This window comes from Toxotes jaculatrix, chromosome 19 (genome assembly GCF_017976425.1).
Source record: "Toxotes jaculatrix isolate fToxJac2 chromosome 19, fToxJac2.pri, whole genome shotgun sequence".
In the NCBI taxonomy this organism is placed as follows: Eukaryota; Metazoa; Chordata; class Actinopteri; family Toxotidae; genus Toxotes; species Toxotes jaculatrix.
Genome location: NC_054412.1, coordinates 8,818,792 through 8,839,218, shown reverse-complemented (window position 1 = coordinate 8,839,218; position 20,427 = coordinate 8,818,792). Strand labels below are relative to the sequence as shown.

Here is a 20,427-nt window from a genome sequence, read left to right as displayed (position 1 = left end):
GGAAGGCATAACATCTGTGCTAGGCATATGATTGGCCTGGGGCACTGCCATTAAAAAACAAAACAAAACACACAGTTATTAAACCTGGAGATTGAATGTATTTTTGAGTAAATGGCTTTTAAAGAATCAGCTGCATTGTTTGTGACTTGATGATAAGGTATTCCTAACAGTATCCAATCAGCATCAAACAGGTTTCATGAATCAAAGATTCAAAGAAATTTTCTGGTGATCCTTCCACTGATCTGAAAATATGAAAACCACCACGTTAGCAAGTCGCCGGCCAACGGAAATATGCAGCACATAATATTATCATAAAGATCATCCCATGAAACTAGACTGCATCAATAAAACAAAATGCCACAGAAAGGCAGCATGACAAACAATCTCACCTCGACTCAACCTTCGACATCAAAGAAAAATGAGAGATAACCCCCAAGGCAGAGACGAAAAATAATATCAAATCAGTTTAGATTTTTTCCTCACTGAGACAATAATTACAACAGCAATAGTCTACTGAGAGAGGGAAATGATGAGGAGAGAGTAAAAGGAGGTGGAGGAGGGAGTGAAATAGCTGGAAGGTGAGTCCTTGAGAATGGGGAGCAGGGCAGCCAAGTTTAGAAAAGAAATAATACTATAATCTGAAGCAGGAAAATGGGTTTACTGTAGGTCTGTCAACAATCTGTAAATGTACCTTGTGCATTCTGTAGAAGGAGGGGAGCAACAATAATCTATCACTATATTTTACTGACACTGATGCCAGCTCTTGTAAACAATAATTAGCTATAAAATGGAAAAAAAATAGTGATTTTCTTTCACAAATATTTCTACAAATGGGTCTATTTTGAGAGATCAAAGCAATACTGGACTATGAGAAATGCAGCTAAATATACATTACAAACAGCTTTCCTCAGGCTAGGTTTCCAGTTTATGTTGGCAGTGTTGCCGTGGGTGTTGCTTTCTTTCCAAATTGATTTCCATGAAATATAAAGCAATGCACACATGAATAGGGAAACATCTGAGATGCTGCAAATCCCACTTGTAAGTCAAATTTAAATTTAATAAGATTTCCCAAAGTACACGCTATATATCACTGAGACACAGACATCATGCACAGAAAATAAACATAAAATCCCATTAATGTGCATGTACTGGCAAACTACAAGCATTTGTATTTTTAAAGTTAAAGTTAATATTAAGTATGACAAGATTTAATATAAAAAAAAGAAAAAAAAACATTATAGTAAGCTTTTTAAGCGACTACACTAGAAATGTCTTGAATATAATTGCCATTTTAGTGAATCCAGTACATCACAGTTTGAAACAACTTCATCATTATAAAGAAAGCAGACACTTATAAATGTCAGTCAAGCATTAACAAGGCACGGAGTACACTGTGTCTACTGGCAGACAGAGACAGAGAGAGAGAGTGAGGAAGTGGCAGGAAAGAGAAAAACGTTGAAAACAGAGAGTTAGAGACAGAGTGTATGTGACGTCTTAACTGTGGAGCCAATCAGTGCTGGAGTCACAAACACCAGTCAGCACATCCACTGTTAAAGCCATTTATCAATCTATTCTGCTCTGTGACAAACTACAAAGACTGGCACAGCTGCTGTGTGTGTGCACGTCTAGATGTGTGAGCGTGCGCGTGATGGTTAATCAAAGTAAACCAGTGAACTTAGCAATTAGGTGATGAGTGACACGTCTATGGAGAGGTTGGCGCCCCAAATTGATTTACCACCTGCTTAAGGCCCAGGCCTGTCAGTGCAAGTGCGTAAACAGAAAGGAGTGAGCTCAGACAGCAGAAAAACTGCAATCTCACACCACTAATGTTTAAGTCACTGGGTTACTTCAGGCCATTCACAAAAAATCTTCTCAAAAAAATGAAAAAGGTGGACAGAGACTACCTCCATGATTGCTCTGTACTCTATAATTGGAGAACAGAAGTGAATAAAACCAACAATAGCCTGGGAAAAACTGAGTTATTCCACAGACACAGCCTGAGGCCATCTTGCATTACAGTGACACTTTGTCCTCTCCAATTCAGTCCTTTTAAACATGCAGTTTCCAGAGGCAATACACAGCACATCAGCCCAAAATCCCTCATACTACTGGAAAAATACAATTCTGGTACTTGGGCGCCATCCAATCAGACTTACAACTGTTTCGTATTATGAAATGGCATTGTGGCAGCGATATAGCCTGCAATGCCCGAGGGAGTTTTGGCTGGACATTTCAATTCAGTGTGAATTCACATCCAAGTACTAAGTGCATTACATATCGCTGGGCTGTGGGGGTTTTTATAACTCTTTTGTATTATTGTATTTTTGCAACAGCAGCGCAGGACTGCCTCATTAATTTCCATCAAAGATTAATCTGCTTGGTGTGTTTACGCAAAACAACTGAGACCACCAGGAAGCATTTCATTTGGAACTCCGAAGAGCTGCACACAGCCTTGTTTGGAATCATAAAAAAAACACCAAAGATCATAAGCATAGAGAGGGTCAGCGAGCAAGTTTTTAAGAACAACTACTGAAGCCAGATACAATTACTCTAATGCATGCCTTTTAGTGCAAGCCACTTTTATCATAATTGAAGCCATTAAAATATCTGTATCAGAACTTTCAATGGCTGGAAATGAACAATGAACAGCCTCTTGAAGCCAGACTATAAATGAGTATGAATGATGAATGAAAAAGAAAGAAAAAAAAAACTCTTCAGTCATAGTCTGGCTTTTTTTTTTTTTTTTTTTAGCTTGACTGACATTTGTCCTAAAAATGAAAAGTTTCCTATAATCATCAGACTCAAATATCACTTAACTTGGATTGATTTCATGCACTCGGGTCACTTGTTTCCTGAGCTTTCTGGTTCATTTCCTGACTTGCAGGTATTCATTTCTGATTAACCTGTGCTCCTCCAACTCAGGACCAGTTGGCACTGTAATTATAGCAGGAAAAAGTACTGCACTCAAATTTTGCATTATTTTCCTAAGGTACACTGTCTGAATACTAGTCAAACTTTAATAAAAGCCAGTTTGAGTTGTCTTACTTGAACCCTAACGTAAAAAAAAAAGTCCCTCAGGTGCCATGCACAGTACAAATGAAGGACGTACAACTTCTTGTTACGTCATACAGACTGTTGAATAACAATGTGCTGATGAACATGACAACATCTGGCCTGAAAGGACTGGTAAGGCATTAGCACGGCTCATGACGCACTGGTGAGGTGGCGAGGGAGACAGACTGTGTCAGAACTGTTTTGTTTGGTCAGCCTTCGTCCCTGTTGCCTGTTATGAAACTGCAACCTTTGTATAAACTGGCTCTTCTTTAACCACCCAAATATATCTCTGCATGTATAGGTTAAGATTCTCTTCCAACAGCTTTTGGAGTTCATGCTTGCTAGCAGTATGGTACTGTAATCCTTACACAATGAAGCCCACACCTTGTAATGGTGTTACTTTTTTTCATACAAATACATGTAAAGTATGGCTACGGAAAAGCTACATAGCAAGCTGCTGTGAAGGAATATGGATGTTGTTCAGGAGTGAAATAGGATCGAGTTTGAGGTCAACAGGTGGACCAAAGCAAAACTATCACAGCTACAAGCAGCTGAAACTAGTTTCCTTCACAAAGTGTCATGGTTACTATAGTAAAGGTTCACCAATACACAACCAGTACAACTGCTACGTGTCTGTGTTGCTCTGGGCTGCTGATTACGATGCCGCGGGGACATCTACATGAGTAGGTGTTTTAGCGGACACTTCCAACTGGGAGGAGACCTCAGGCAGACACAGAACATGTTGGAAGGATTACATAAAGTATCCCATCTGGCCTGGGAACAGCACAGGTTCCCACAGGGGAAGCTGAAGGACATGGTTGGGGAGAAAGACATTTGAGCTACTCCACTTTGTTGCCACGGACGGCTTTCTAGATAAAGTGTGTTTTGTTTTTGTTTTTTAACACTCATGTGGGAACATTTGGAAATAAATAAAAAGCAAGGTTTTCCACAAGTCTTTACTAAACCACTTGAGCACATACAGTAGAAGAGCAAACAAATATTTAAGAAAACACAGGGGAAGTCTGTAAAGCTCTGAAACAGAGCTGGTGTATAAGATGGAAATTAAAAGGAGACTGAGTGATACCATTGGTGGAGAGTTAGTGGTGAGTGGAGCTAAACTCCAGGGCAATGCATCTTCCAGCCAAACAGAGAAGGAGACAGACAGGAAGAGAGAGATACCGTCACAGTGAAGTCACGACGACAACAACAGGGCCAAACAGAAGACTTCCAGCTCGTTTTAGTATTTGGTCAGTTTTTGTAACACATAAACATCAAAGTGAATTTATAAAAGTTCATCCCCACACATTTACGTCAAGATGGAGGGCATGCACTTCAAGATCGCAGCCAGAAAGTAATCAAGTTAAAATAGTTTCCATGGTACAATTTTTCTTTTGATTGGTTTATGAAAAGGTTTAAACTACCCTTCCGCAACCCACTGAAAATTCAAATTTCATTTCGGTTTGGGCCTGGTTATTGTGATTGAGGTGTTTATATGGAGCATTTTTATTAGGAATAATATTTTATCTAATATTTTATATCAGGAACCATATACCTAGGGTCTCGCAACAAAGACTGGAGTACAAGCCACAGCCTGTTTTGCTTAAACTGTGAAAATGTTGAATTTGAACGGATAACTTCAGATCTCATACTTAATATTTTCCACACATCTAACCTGTGCTCAAAATTCTAAATAAAAACTGACTGCCCAGCTAATATAAAGAGACAAAGGTGAGGGTAAAAGAGTAAGTAATTAACGTAGTGAAGTACAGTTAAGGTTGTATACGTGAGTAAGCGTGCGTTTTATGACCCACATCCCCTCTGTGAGTGAGAGGGGGGCATTTAGCAGTGAGGTGTAAGGCCATCCTGACTGACTGAGTTATGATCACACACACACAGTCAGTACAGAGTGAAGCGAAACAGCCAGACAGAAGTGATGTCAGAAGGAAGGTCAGCTGGAGGAAGGAGAAAGTCAGAGGGACAAAGCGTGCTCGTCGATTGCCCTGTCAATCATTTAGTTGCCATGGCACTGTCTGGCAGGGCGGGGCCTAAAATGGGCTATAAATAGAGCGAGGCAGGATGGAAAGAGGACAGAGGACAATTATGATACATCAGCAAGGGGTAGAGGTGTGCTCCTGTGTCTGTGTGTGTGCGTGTGTGTGCGTGCGTGCGTGCGTGCGTGTGTGTGTGTGTGCGTGTGCGTGTGTGTGTGTGTGCATGCGTGCGTGGTTGTTTCCTGAGTGGTTAGTGGTAATTAATGGTCTCTCTCCAGGATGGAAAACATCAATCCAAAATTAAATCTTGATGAATTACCACAAATCGACAAACCTGAGGGCAAACACAAGAATACCCACACACCCTGTTTGTAGCTCTGTCTTTGTGAGGACCGAAACCATCATTTAGACTCAAAATCCGTTTTTCTACCCACAAACCCTAAACCTAACCCTAAACTTCACCCACTTGTTAAATGTGGCCCCAAATCCAGAAAAAACCCTAAGCCCTGCACTCAGTCTCACTGACGACCAACAAAATTTAATCTGAACTTCAAGGCTCCTCTTGCTTTGACTACTGTTAGAATGCTGAGTCCTTACAAACACAGAAGAGAACACGCACATACATTCAAAGATAAGTGACTAGACTTTTCTATGGTTTTGATTCAACAAAACAGATTGCCAAAATCTTTACTCAAACTTCAGCCGAGGCCAAATTCTCAAAACCTTCATACATAAATTCTCAGTTTTATAACTGAAGCTCTGTCTGTGTTACAGTCAAGGAAATGTCACACATATACACACATACACAACACACACATACACACACAGAGCACATTTTTGGCAGATTCCCCGCTGTTGTCTCAAGCATACAGGGTTTCTCAAGGGCACTTCGCATTGAGTCTCAGAGAGATGATCTAATTAGTGTCATTAGCATCATCTAATTGGAGCTTTAAAATTAAAAGATTAGCTCTGGCGCTAACTGTGCTAACCTATTTTTGGATTTTAGAGCGAGAGAGGGAGGCCGACAAAGAGAAAGCGAGAGAGAGAGAGAGAGAGAGAGAGAGAATGCTTAAAAGTCCATCACAGTAAATGCATTTGGTTCTGGGTATATCATTTGCCCCTTTAACCTCATAAATAAACACACAGAGGATATGAGAGGCAGAGGGGAGTGCAGCGTGTCTGCACCTCCTCTACCCTTTCAGCCTCCACCCCACTTCACTAATTAACAATTGTTTTAATCCTCCTTTAATTCTGCAGACAATTGCACAATTTGTGTGTGTGTGTGTGTGTGTGTTACACGCCAAGGGTCCCTCACACCATTCACCAGATTAGTCGAGCTACTCTCCGCCAAGCGTCGCCCACAGCGACCAAAGGTAATTGCTTTTTAATTAAGCCCCCGGTGCTAATCCCAGTGATATTTAGCAGACACAAACTGGCGCGCACACACACACACACACACACACAGGGGGGACAGAGACTAAAAGAGGGACACATTACACAAGACCTACCCGTCCGTACACTGGACAAATGTGTAATAGGCTTTGTTGGTATTTCTCTTTTGTCCACTGTGGGAGGCAAGGCAGGCGAAAATGAAGTCATTCATGTACTGAAGAAACAAATGAATTTTCACCCCATGCCCAATCTGAGAATATCCTTTAGACTGAAAATGAGCACTCAGATCGATTCTGGACAGTGTGCACATCTATGTGTGTGTGTGTGTGTGAGATTGTCTCTCCAGTGACCCTCAAATAAGCCCTGCAAACGTCAAAGATGGAAAAGGCAATTGTACACTTCTATCGACCACTTCTTCCTCTTTTCTTTTTTCCTCTGTCAGTCTCTGGTCTCTCCGTGTCTTCAGCCTCTTTCTTTCCATCTTTCCCACCCTTTCCTCAGACCCAATTCCCACTTCCTCTTGTGGCAATAACTCTCTCCTTTTTTTTCATTTTCTATGCTTCCACAATATCATGTTTCTATCTGTCTTTCCTCACCTCAGTTTTTTTTTTACATACATATATAAAACAGAGTTGGCAGCCATTTTCTTTTCTGTCATGATGTATTTTTCGTCCTCTCCTGCCTTTTGAGTCACCCTCCTTGCTTCCTTTTTCAGCGAAGTCAGACTCATCTCCTCCGGGGTGATGAGTGAAAATGTCCCTTTTTTCAGACATTTGGGTGATAACTATGAAATATGCTGAACCAATGAACACCCACACTGGCAGCACTGTAGTAAATCTAATTTCATTCCCCTTCACATCTAACTGCTCAGAATTTTCTTTGATGTCTATGGTCCGATGTGTGAAGGTACCACTCAAGCGGAGTTAAGGCTTATGTTGGGCCGTCTTTCACAAACATTTCCATTGCTCACACTGATCCTCTCCCGTCATCTCTGATCCCTCTCTCAACTTTCTTGAATATCTCTCATTTGATGGAGCTGTCTCGTGTCTAATCTTTTAACCACGTTGTGTAAAAATGACATTTCTGATTTAACGCTTTTTTTTTTTTTTTACCAAAAAGCTGCTCAGAGCAGAAAATACATGTCAACCGCAAGAACTCCTTTGGGCAAAGTTAAGATTTTACACAAATTCTGCTCAATATTTCTGTAAAGCAAATCTGACTACCCATCACACTCGTCAAACTCTTCTCCCACGCGATTTTGCTCAGTATTTTTACAGTGGCATTTGACTCCGGCTCCTCTGGCTGGTTGTACCCTCCTGCAGATTACAGACTATATATAGCACGATTTATCTTTAATCTCCCTGTGATATAACAGCGGAAACCATTTTCGGTTGCTCTTTGTTTTTACCACACCACAGTATCTACCTCTGAGGGCATGCTCACTGCGCTATCCTCCTCCCTTAACCAGTGCACACTGCTATTTCCTTCGTCACTTTATCTTCTCTCTGGATCTCTTTTTTTTCTTGTTATTCTTTTGCTTTCTTGCTCCCTTTCCCAATATTCCTCCTTCACTTGTTTTGTTGGGTTCTGCTTTTCTTCATTTAGGCCACTGACAGCCCCAAGTCAGAGATCTGCCCTTCACAGAAAACATGGAAACTGAGCCTGAATTTCCAGTGTTTTGATCAACAAGATTTTAAGGTTATTTCTTAATTAAGGTCATCTTATCAAAATGTTGAACTGAACTTGCTGGAAGACATTCCTTTATTTCAGTAATAGGAAAAGGAAAATTTTCCTTGAAGAGGTTGTTAGGCAGGCTGTTTAATAGGAAAACTATATGCACACACAAAACCTCTATTTCTAATTGAAACACACACACACGCTTGCACCCAACCTTGGGATGTTAAGGTGAATCACGTATGATGTGTGAGTGGGTGCAGCTCTAGCGATGGAAACTGGCCCTCCAAGGATCTGACCCTGCATGATTAGATGTTGCTGTGTCAGAGAAAGGCATTTGATCAATGTTTTAGCAGCATGTAATGATCTGCTTCATAAGCGTGGCATCAAGGCGGGCTCAAGTTGCATGTAAGCCATCTGTCGAAGTCTTGAGGAAAAGATGGGCAGTTTTAGTGGGATGGGAGGAAAAGAGGGAGAGCATGAATGATTTAAGAGTGGCATGCGAGGAGCAGATGACGACATAAATAGAAAGAGGAGGATATGAGCCGGAGCATATGCTGCATATGGCTTACTGGAGAGTGGTATTAGGGAAATTGGTACTGAGAGGAGTTATGACAGGAGAGGAAGAAGACAGGTACACTAAGAGAGTGTGGCTTCATACTTCACAGCTAAAAAAAAAGTTTGCTTTGTTGCATCAAAGTTCTTTTTTCTTTTTGTATGATTGTATGAGGAGCCTACGAGGTCGGTTAATTGACCAAAGAAATGTTTCTGAAAGGCCAACATTTAGAACTACAGCAAAATAAAGACAGTTGTTCAGTTGTGAATTAGAAGTTTGAAGAGTGATAAATCACTGAAAATGTGCACTGCATCTTTCACAAAACAGACAAAATACAAAAGCATTTGGGCTCAGTCTGCACCACGGAAATAAAACACCGAACCACTGACATGTAGCAGGAGCAGACGTTATCTTCCAGCAAAAGTGCCACCTCTTTTTAAAGAATTAATTACCCTTGACAGGGGAGGAAAAATGGCCAAAGGTAGGGGAGAATCACAAAGGAAAAAGGATGAGTGTTAAAGTTGATGCAGGTAAACAGAAGGCAAAGAGAGAGGAAGGGCCAAAGAGGAGAAAAGTAACAGAGAGCAGGGGATAAAGCAGCACAACTTCTAGGTAAGGTATTGAATAATAACTGGATCAATTCCCTTCTGATTATTATTCTGGGCTAATGTTATCGATTATGTGTGCAAGGCTGATTGAGCGCGGCACGCTATGCATCTGAGTGTGTCTATGCGAGAATTACACACCGTCATTTCTCCTTCAGTCTGAAACTGATATTTGTCAGCACCACAGAGGTACAGACGCTAACATACACTGAGAGGAAACACAATATGGACTATGAGTCAGCACTGTGTTCGTGAGCTCACCATAGATATTGGCAGGGTGGGACGCTGTCGGGGTGCAGAGCTCAGGCCTTGTCCCCCGTAGATTGATTGTCAGGCCAGGAATAGAAGGAGCAGCGAAAGAAAAATGATTGCACCCCTCTTCTTTTTTTCTCCACTTAGGTCGCCCCCCTGGATCACACCCTGACTCGGTCTGGCAAACAGTGCGGGCGACAGTGAAGGGAGGGTTGAGGAGGAGCGGGAAGGTCAGAGAGACTTCAAGCTGGCAACAAAAATGACTGCCTCCTGCCTACCACTGCCTCCAGGTCAGGGTGTCCCCTTTTCTCTCTGTTTATAAGGAACACTCTACAAATCTTTGTGTACTTTAAAATTTTGTTTTTACAGCACTTTTGCTCTATTAGAGGGACAAGTGGTCATGGCATGAAGGAAAAAACAAAGAAATGAGGGGATGGAGTCAAATGTATCACTATGTAGTATGTGCCTTTGTCCACTGAGCCTGCAGGACATCGTAATCTCTATCCTGCCTGGACTTGGTGTGATCCAGCTCGAGAAGTCTTGGCCGGCCATAGATCATGATGTCAGGTGAGTTACAGAGTTTTAGCAGAGTCTGCTGTCTGAAAACAAACAAGTCTTCCAAGACAGCTGGGTCTTGAACTTCAGTACCTTTTAGCAAGTATAAAGTCAAGTAGCTAAAGTTTAGTGTATAAAGAAATAATATTACAATAAGCAAAGCATTAATTACTTTGTCATGCCTTGTTTACATGTTTTTCTCTGGCTTGTTCTTGGTAAAAGCAGCAAAAATGAGTCACAGCAGGCTGCTCCCCCTAAAACCACAAGTTGTTTTTACATTTCTGTTTGTACACAGACTAAGCAAACAAGATATAATAGGGTAGCTAGTGAAGTTCAGTGGTACTGACATGTCAATTTTCCTTCAACTTTGGAGAAAGCCAGGCAATATGTTTCCACCTGCTTCTAGTCATTATGCTAAGCTAAGCTAATCGCCTCCTGACTCCAGCTTTAAACACAGGATTTCCAATAAAAATCCAGCCCTGCCTACTCAATGTACGAGCCCATAACAAATATACTGAGTCATCAAACTAAAAAAAGATGATTAATAACAAGTGAATGGGAAAAAACACAAAAAACTAATGCTAATTGCTACTTAAAAACTAATAATCAAACATTTTGGTCATGATATCTAACCATAACATAAATACACGTGTAATTCCCTATGGACAGCTTTGTGTCTGTCTCTCCCTCCTTTTCTCTCGTCCTTCCTGGCTACAAACTGTTGTTTACTCTCATCATCACATGTCGAGAGCCTGGATGGTTACAGAGCTTTCCAGCACCATAAAGTCTATTTGATGATAAACCGCACAGGCATTAGCGGGTTTAGCTTGCTTTTGGGGCCTGTCTGAAAGCCACTAATGGAAGTGTGCGCACAGAATCCATCGCTATTGTGCACAAAAACACAAACACAACACACACACACAACCATTACTGGCTCAATAAATTGGTTCACTGGAAATGGGAGAGAAACAGTGGGATGTGGAAAGAGCGAGAGAGGAGAGGCAGGGAGGACTTTCTCTCCATTTTGTATTAGTATCTACTAATATCAAATGTAGCTTACTACATATTTAATCTAATTACAGACGGTGTTTGTCAAACAGAGGACGAGTCTCTCAGTCCTTGTCTCCTCATCTCATCGTAATCGAACGGTCACTTTCTGCAGTAACGGCAATTGAGAACAGGAGAGCAGCTTAACTCTGGGCTGTATCAGTGATTTAAGTGCTATTTGAAATCACCACTACTGCCAAGTGGAAGTCCATCTGCAGGGATTTACACGTAATGTTGATTGGGAGCAGAGTCCCGTCTTCATTTTCTTTTATTGTTCCTGCTCTCTCCCAATACTGTCTTGATGAATTTAAATGATCTGCATTTATGAGTCTGTTGCCACATAATTCTCCCGCCTGTGACTCATCACTCAGGCTAGCTGCGGAGTAAGTGCGCGTGTGCACACTTTTGCTTGAGTGAGTAAATGTGTGCACGCATGCATGCGTGTGTGTGTGTGTGTGTGTGTGTGTGTGAGGGAGAACAGAGTGCATCGTGGGCATGTGTGTCCGTAAACTAAATGAGTCTAAGCGTGCGTGAAAGAAAATATCTGTGATTTGAGTGTGAGCCAGGTTACTGGGGGGGAAGTGGAGGGGGGGGGGGGGTTATCTGCCTGCACCTGAGGCTCTAACTGCTAATGCTAATAACCCAGGGGACCATGGTGGAGCTCAAGGACAGGGAGGTCAGACAACTGGGCTCCATGCCCATTCCTGAGTCACCTGTCCCGGGGTAGCAGTGAGCCAGGAGCAAAGGTGGATGGAGTTTTGAGCCTAAAGGCCAAAGTGTTTGCCAGACAAACAGTAGAAATGACAAGGCATGACTCCACATTGTCACTGCTTTAGGGCTGATTCTAAAGTGGGCTTTGGCTGGGCACACACAGACACACACACCCACACAGTAGGAGCCAATGCCACAGTAATGAGAGTAGGAGGACACTCCTCAGGAGAGAGGTGGGCCCTTCAGCCAATTCTCAGCTAGTGATTACACACAGAGAGACAGAGTCGAGCAAAAGAGAGGAGATGAAAAGAGCCACCAGGGCCCTTCTGTGTGCCTCGGTATAAACTAACCAGGCGTGCTACTCACAAGTGCTCTTTACCAGTACACTACTCGTGTCACAAGGATGCATGCAAAGAAGAAGAACACTAGAAAGCAGGGACGCAAAGGCAGGGGAGAAAAGAAAAGAATCAGTCACGACTTTACAAAGATTCAGTGAACATCCCATTTAAATTAAAGGCATTTAGTGATTTAGTGGTTGTTTTTAATGGGAGTGAGCGTGATTCTGTGTGTGGGATAAATGCCCCGTAGGATCATATACATAAACAAAGCCTTAGGGAACACTGTATAGATGTGAAATTTCTCTAATAGTGTACAACCTCATTAAACATTATTGTTTTGAATCGAGAAACTGGGAGAAGAAATCAATTTACGCACCAAATAATAGATGCAATTCTAAAAAAAGTTCAAGTTAAATGGCTTCTGCTTGCAAAGACTGCAAAGCTTGGTATTATACATCAACATAATGAGTGCCGTTAAAGGGCCATGCAAACACACATACACCCAAAAGCTCAGCAGCAAAGCATGATTAACAGAAAAAGACGACTAAAAGGTTATGACTCAGTAGATTTTACAAACTTCCTCAGAACACAGCAGTCACTCTGATCTGTCCTGCCACTGTTAGACATAGTGAGGACGGATATGATAGAGGTCAATATGTTTTCGAAGATAAGCTTGGCTTTGCAGCTTAATTGGACTGTCAAGGATAAAACACAACCTGCACGTAATATAAGGCCTTTATGTCAGCGGGCCTGACGACAAGGAGGATTGTTGACTTGGTCAGATCGGCTTGAAATAATTGTTAATTTTTTTTGGTTACAGGAATGAATAGAGTGTGGCTCTCCCTTATGATGCTTTTCATAACTACTCTCAAGTTGTTTCCCCTCACTCACAGTAATTAGAGTGGTAAATCAAGTATTGATCAATATGTATCTGTTTCAATAAGGGCCACAAGTTTATTCAAGCATTTAATATCCTATATCAGACAATGGTTAGGTGGGCTGTTTTAGGACCAGGAAGAATGTCCAGACCCAAGAGGATGAGCCCCGAGCAAATCCATCATCAAGAAGTCACTGTTCCAGTCTGACGGCCGGAGAGCGCGCCCCCAGGGAGGCAGGACAAGCCTGGCATTACTGATTCCCCCAAGGGAGGGCCAAACGAAGCTCGAATGACTGATGCAACCCAGGGGAGGGTAATCGAGCGTGGAATGACTGATGTCATGTCCCACCGGTAGGGACGCAATCCGGGAAGGTCTGGCCTCTGAGGATGCTTAACAGGGCCAAACGAGTAATCCTACTCCAGAGTCGAATAAGTTTACAATGTAGGAGTGAGCAAGTGATGATTGTGCAAACACTGTACATGTGCAAGGCTGTACAGAAAAGATCAGATTTCACTTGTTTGGCCCTGAACTGGTAAAACAAGCGGGATCAAGCATCAGGAAAATTTTTAAATCCTAATTCTCTGTTTGCCGCTCTCTCTCGTGCTTTTTTTTTTTTACTAAATCTCATCCTTGCGCGATCTCCCTGTTGCTTTTTCTGTCCAAGGGATTAGAGATGTAAGCAAAACCTGTACAATACTGTAACAGACTTTACACGTGATCACTCTTTGGCAAAAATACAAAGAAAGATTGACAAACAACCAAATACACGCAGCAGAAAAAAAAGGGCGGAGCACTAAAGAACGATGGATTTGTGGATTAAGGATGGATTAAGTTGAACCACCACATGTTTGTTGAGGCATGATTGGAAACTGGTCTGGTGCATTAGTCTCTCTCTAACTCCCTGCACAGTGCTGTCAAATCTCAACAGCTGGTCCACTCTGCCCCCTGACTAAGAGTGGGTCAATGCTGTGCATCGCAAGAGAGACAGCAAAGAAGATCAGCAATCAATAATGATCAACAGGGGTACAAAATGACACCACACACACCAGCAGTTGTTTCCTCTAAGGTGAAATCAATACAGCTGACAAACGGCTATAACAGGTCACAGAGTGATACAACTGAGTTTGTTTTTCCATTAGACATCAGGAACAGAGGCTGTTCAGCTCTTTCCGAGTGCTCAGCTGCGTGTGTGATTTCAGCATTTAAATAACTTCACCATCACAAAGTCCGTTAATAACTTTAATTCGGGAGGCTTAATTGTTAATTACAGCCATTATAGTGCAAACTCTCATCAATTCTTTGATCACTGAGGAACTCAAGTCTCCTTTCACTAACACAGTATAAACCCCATCAGGATGATTCTCACAGGCATAAAGAGCAAAAATACAGTATAAACACACTCGTCTCTGCCTTGTTAGTTTGTTTACGCCTGCACCACTATAAAGTCAAAACTCATTTCAAAACTGGCAGTATACAGACAAAAATACAAAGCACACACACACACACACAAGGGCACACACACACACACCACAACAAGGATGCACAGTTGGCATCATTATTTGTTATGCAGAAAAGAAGTGCCAAAAGTCCTTAAGTCAGTGAGTTGTATACATATATGGATGTGTGTGTGTATATATATACACATATTTATTTAGTTATTTAGTTATTTATTTATTTTTTGCTTTTTTTTAAACAGCAGACTGTGGAGGTGACATAGTCCCAAACATCGGCTGGAACAGAATGTCTTGACAACCAAATGACTCATGAATAAAAAGACCAGAAATAGAGGAGAAACAATGGATGAGGCAAAGATACAGTAGACAACTTGGTGAGCCACTCCTTATTCAAGAAAATAAAGGACTTCCACAAAAATACACTATCTGCTGGTAGTCACACGCACAATCATAAATAGCCAATAAAACTGTAAAGACTGTTTCAGAAACAAATCCAAAAACCTTAAGCGAACTGCTAAACACACAACACGATAAGTTTGGTAAGCTGAATCAAATAAAAAAAAGTAAAAAAAAAAAACAAAAATCAGCTTCACACACGGTGAAGTTTTAAACAAATTCTATCTAATTTATAAAAAGAAAAAATAAGAGAAAAAAAACAAAAAAAAGAAACTCTCTGTCTCTCCAGCCTGCTCTCTCTCTCTCTTGGAGTCCACATACCTTGCAGAGTTTCTGGTAGCGCGGCGAGGAGATGGCCATCCTCTGGAGCCTGTGTAGGAAGACCACCACTTTCTGGAGGGAGGTCCGGACCATGGCCATCATCTTAAGACTGCTACAAGTCTGCAGCAGCCTGCTCCTGGTCCGCATGCTAGCACTGCCCTACCCCGCTCATATTGTTCTCCCTCTCCCTCTCCCTAGCCAGCCGACCAGACCCCAGCCAAGCTGACGTGATGCGCACACACACTCATGCACACAGAGAGAGAGGAAAAAAAAAAAAACCACACACACACACACACACACTTGGAAGCGTACTCAGCTCAGCATGCCCCCACGTTTCGTCACATAAACACACACTACACACACTGAGCGCAGCCTCAGTTAGCTCTCTCTCTCTCTCTTTACAAACAGACACTCTGACACAGCTCTCAGCATGCACACACACACACTCACACACACATAGGATGATGCAGGAGAGCAGGACAAGACGAGACACTCACTTTCTCCTCCACGCGGACATTCACACGCGCACCCCGACCGCAGAACCAGAAGAGAATCAAACAAATCACTTGTGACGGCACCCTGCAGAGTCAGAGGAGGGTGATGAAGAAAAAGGAAATGAAGACGAAGATGAAAAAAAAAGAAGAAGGAAAAAAAATTCAACAGGGAGAGAAGAGCGGAAAGTGCCGGCAAGCTTTGAGGAGAGGAGAGAGGAAGGCACGAGTTGCACTGGAACGAGAAGAGAAGCTGGTTGTACGCGGCTCACTTTTTACTGCCACTGATCCAGAGAGGGAAAGAAAAGGAACGAGTAAGAGAAAGATAGAGAGGGAGAGAGAGACGGACACAGCGAGAGAGAGAAAGAGGGAGAGATACAGTAATCCGCTTGGACCACAGAAAGACAGAGAGGAAGAGAAAGAGGAGAAGAGGACGGAGAGAAACGGATCAAAAGCAGCAGAGTAAGGGACAGAAAAACACTGCCTCCGCCGTGAAGGGAGAATGACATTATGCAAGGAAACCAACAGATCAATGAGCAAGAGACAGAGACAGGCAAAGAGAGAAGGCGAGAGAGAGAGAGAGAGAGAGAGAGAGAGAGAGCAGGGAACTCAGAGAACAAATGAGATGCACACACACACAATAGAGTTACGGAGAGGGAGGAGTCATTTCAGGCATCCAGGGTTCCTGGAAGTAAAACTCCCATTCATTTTCTGCGTTGGCAGTGTTAGCGACTGACAGCTGGAACGATTCCACAGCTCAGATGTGCATGAAACCCCCCTGGTTGAATCATGAGTACAAAACAAGACTGACTGTATTAGACAGCATCTCTGATCTTCTGATAAAACTACAAGCAGCAGCAAAGCACTTAACCTACAGGTTACTGATCTTTCCATAAACCTAACCAAGTGCTGTTTCTGCCTAAACATAACCAAACCATGACTGTTCCATAAGCTTAACTGTGTGTTTATTACTGTAACCATGACAACAAACATCTGGTACACCTGCCACAGTTGGGCTGGTATTTCAGGTGACTCTTATGGATGGTATCACAAGGTAGAAAAACAACCTATAAGGGCAGTCAGGCACTTGGAGGGCTTGATTTTTCTAGCTTTTTCTGGAGCTTTCATTCATCTCACTGTCTTCCTCAACGCATGTTGCCTCAAACACCTGAGCTATCTCTGCGACAGCCGAAGGAACTTCAATCGGAGAGGAATACCGTGAGATTTAAAATCTCCAGAGAACTTCATCAAGTTCGGGTCTTTAGTCTCTTCTGGCCGAGAACTTCTGTTGCATGTCATTATCCATCTCTCTCCCCACATTTCCTGTCTTCTCTCTACTATCGATCATAAAACGTCCCAGTTTTTTAAAAAAAAATTTTTATCATAGTTGAAATATTTTAAACTGATGGCTATAAGGTAAAACTAGAGTGGAATTCAGAGTGGAGAAAAATATTTCAAACACCAGCAGCTCCACCTGCTTTGCTACTCTATAATGCGTATGTGTGTGGGAAAGAGAGTGAGAGCATGTGTGCTTGTTGTTATGTATCGTGCTTGAGTGGTCCAAGTGCGGCTTTCAAAAGATTAAGAAGAGAGGGAGGCCTTACTGGAAAAGAGCAGATAAAACACAAGGAAAAGGAAAAGTGGGAGGAAAGTAGAGCACGAGGAGAGAAGGTAGGAGGGCAAGGTCAAGAGAAGATAAAAGGCTTTTAAGCATCTTTTATCAGCACGGAAAACAGCTAAATCTTCAGAAAATAAATCTGTTGGAGACACACAAGTATCGCAGAGATGACATTAAGAGACAAACGGGTCGGAGAAGAATAAGAGAGTCAGGTAAAAGCAGAGATAGGTGCACAATCAGCAGAGATTATCATAAAACAGCCGTTCAGTCCCTGCGCAGCCACTGACCACACAGTATTACACACAGGTGTGTATTTTAAACCTATTCATGTTCTCTATGACTCTTTCTGTTGGACTTTTATTTGAAGTGCTGCTGAGAAAAAAAAAACACTCACACACTCTTTTTCTCCAAACTGAAAAGGCAAGAGGCATCTATTTGAAGTGAGGATGAAAACCTCTGTATCGCCCAAGAGCAGCACGCTTTACACCGACGGCTCCCCGTAACTATGACTCACACATTTAAAATAAGCACAAACTGATCTACACACACACACACACACACACTCACAAACGGTGTATTCAGTGTAGCACCACGGGATGCATCACAGCACTTGGTCCCTGCATGTAGTGTCAGTTTATATAGATGAAGGGAGGCTCCGAGGCAGAGAAGAGAAATGAACACAAATAAATTCCTTTAAACCAACATGCAGCTTACCTACACAGCCAGCTACAATAATCATCATTTACCGACAGGCTTGCACGAGAGTGCGCACACACGAACATCAACTGAGAGAGGGGATCATGATGAGCTTACTGAAGAGCTCCGTTTAGACAAGGTTTAACTGGCTGCAGCGTCCATTTTAAGTCATTCCACAGAGTATCGACTCGGCTTCACAGGGAATTACAAGTGAGACTGAGTGTTTTGTTGGCTCAGTGTTAATGGCACCGACAGTGCCGGGTCTCAACTAAGAGGTTGTAGGAGGCAACTCTAAAGCCCACAGCCAAACACGCACACTGCAAGTGAAACGATCCCTTTAATGTATCTGGTTATATTGGACCATTACACATGATTTTCTGGTTTGAAACTGGGTGACTCCAATGCCAAGATCATGAAACGGCATTACAGTAAAACACTTAAAAGTGTCCTTAAAGTGTTCAATCTTCCAAACATATAATAATGGAATAGTTTAACGTTTTGGGAAATTTGTTTTCTTTGATTTTTAAGTCTCAATTCCAGCTGAGAGTGAGAGATGGAAATGAAAGAAAAGAAAAGAAAAGAGAAGATTAAAAAAAAAGAAATCCACCGATATGTAGGCGTGCCACTGTTTCTTGATATATTAGCCTTTGACTGATACTTAAATCAAATTTCAACTCAGTTACTTTTACCACATTTACGACAAAAATGACCTTTGAGATGACTTTGAGAGACTTTTTAGGAATAAAGTCAAGCAGTATAGAGTTTGTGTCCTTTAAAATTTTGAGAAGGACTTTAATTATGGATTATGTTTGATACAATAAACGTAGAACATGATAATAATATCCATTTCTTCCCAATTATCAGCATTATATTAGGTACAAACCAAATCCAGTCAGGCCTCAAAAATGAGCCGCAAAAGTCTCTCAGCCGCATGTTCACACCAAGTTAATGAATCCCCAGAAATCTTTGTGGCCATTCATGCAGTGATTCACTGTCATTTTTATGCCTCTGCGCTGACGACAGCTGTGGCCGGAGGCATTTTGTTTTCTGGCTGTCTGTACGTCCCCTTCTCATGAACGTGGTATCTCAGGGACGCCTCGAGGGAATTTCTTCAAATTTAGCACAAACGTTCACTCGGACTCAAGGATGAACTGATTCGATTTTGGGGGTCAAAGGTCAACATCACCGTGACCTCACAAAACATGTTCTAAGTTTCACATGAGTATCTAATAGGATAAAAATCGACAAAGTGATGACATTTTATGGCTATATCCACAAGGTCAAAGGCCACTGTGACATTACGTTCTGAAAACACACTTTTGTTGAAATGGGAGATATAGACCTGTGTCATTCAATAACACGAAACCAACAATGCTATTGTTGGACTGACGCTTTTGGTTCTGATAGATGTAGGCAGAATTTTCTCAAGGACAAGGACTTCATGCGAAAAGCAAAAGAAAGCTTGAACCATTTAAAAAATAAATAAATAACTAAAAGAGGTTTTGCAAATGAAAGCCCCTCAGTGTACAATCCAAAAGAGATGAGGACAAGATTCACAGGGTCCGTATTTTATTTTAATAATACCTTTCAACTTAAGTAAGATGTTATAAAAGAAAGATTAGTGCCTGTTCTATTTGCTGAAGGGGGGAGGTGAAGAGATTTTGGGATTAAAATGTTACATAAAGCATAAGATGATATGTGTCAACAGGTCTCAAAGGGAAGGTCTGGGTAAATGACAAGCTAGTGAGAGGAAGCACAAACACACAAAAAAACGAGCACATACACACACATACACACACTCAGAATTCCTAAGCAGCGGAGGACGAGGCGATCAATGAGGCGCACTGAATGCATACAAGCACTCACATGCCCCTCTTTACATCTTTAACCCCACACACACACACACACACACACCAAGCCTCAGTTCTGTTGGTGAAGGCTGCTTTAAAGAAGGACGACACTGAGATAATAGGCCTGCACCTATGCATAAACTCACAGCTTCTCAATTTACAGCCCTACCTCCAGTTGTTGCCTCAGCTCCTTCACGTGGGCGGAGTCCTGCGACAGGTCTTCCCTCTGGGAAGCGTCGGCCAGGACGTTGACTGTAGTCTCTGCCTCCTGCAGCCATTTGAGGAAGGACTCCAGCTCCCTGAGAGACACCTGCAGACCCTTCATTTCACTGTCCAGCTGGGCGCAATGGTCACTTGCCCTGCCAATCAAGGTTGATGAGGCAAATACGTGACTACCCATGGGAAAATGCCTGATTTATAGATACGTAACTACTCTAGTGGCCAGTACATGATTAAAGACTGTCTGTAACACCAGCTTCTCGCTTGATGTTACCAAATGGTGTGTGTATATGAGCATACAGACAGAGGTAAAGAGGCCAGTTTGTGCG

At 42.2% G+C, this 20,427-nt stretch overlaps 1 protein-coding gene across 7 annotated transcripts in view; it reads right to left on the bottom strand.

The window, feature by feature from the left end:
- Positions 1–20,427, bottom strand: part of utrn (utrophin) — a 168,661-nt gene that overhangs the window by 89,812 nt on the left and 58,422 nt on the right. For all 7 annotated transcript variants that reach the window (XM_041064681.1, XM_041064685.1, XM_041064679.1 and 4 more), the window contains one exon: positions 20,049–20,238. In XM_041064681.1, the coding sequence (XP_040920615.1) occupies positions 20,049–20,238 (190 nt within the window). The remainder of the gene's footprint in view (positions 1–20,048; positions 20,239–20,427) is intronic.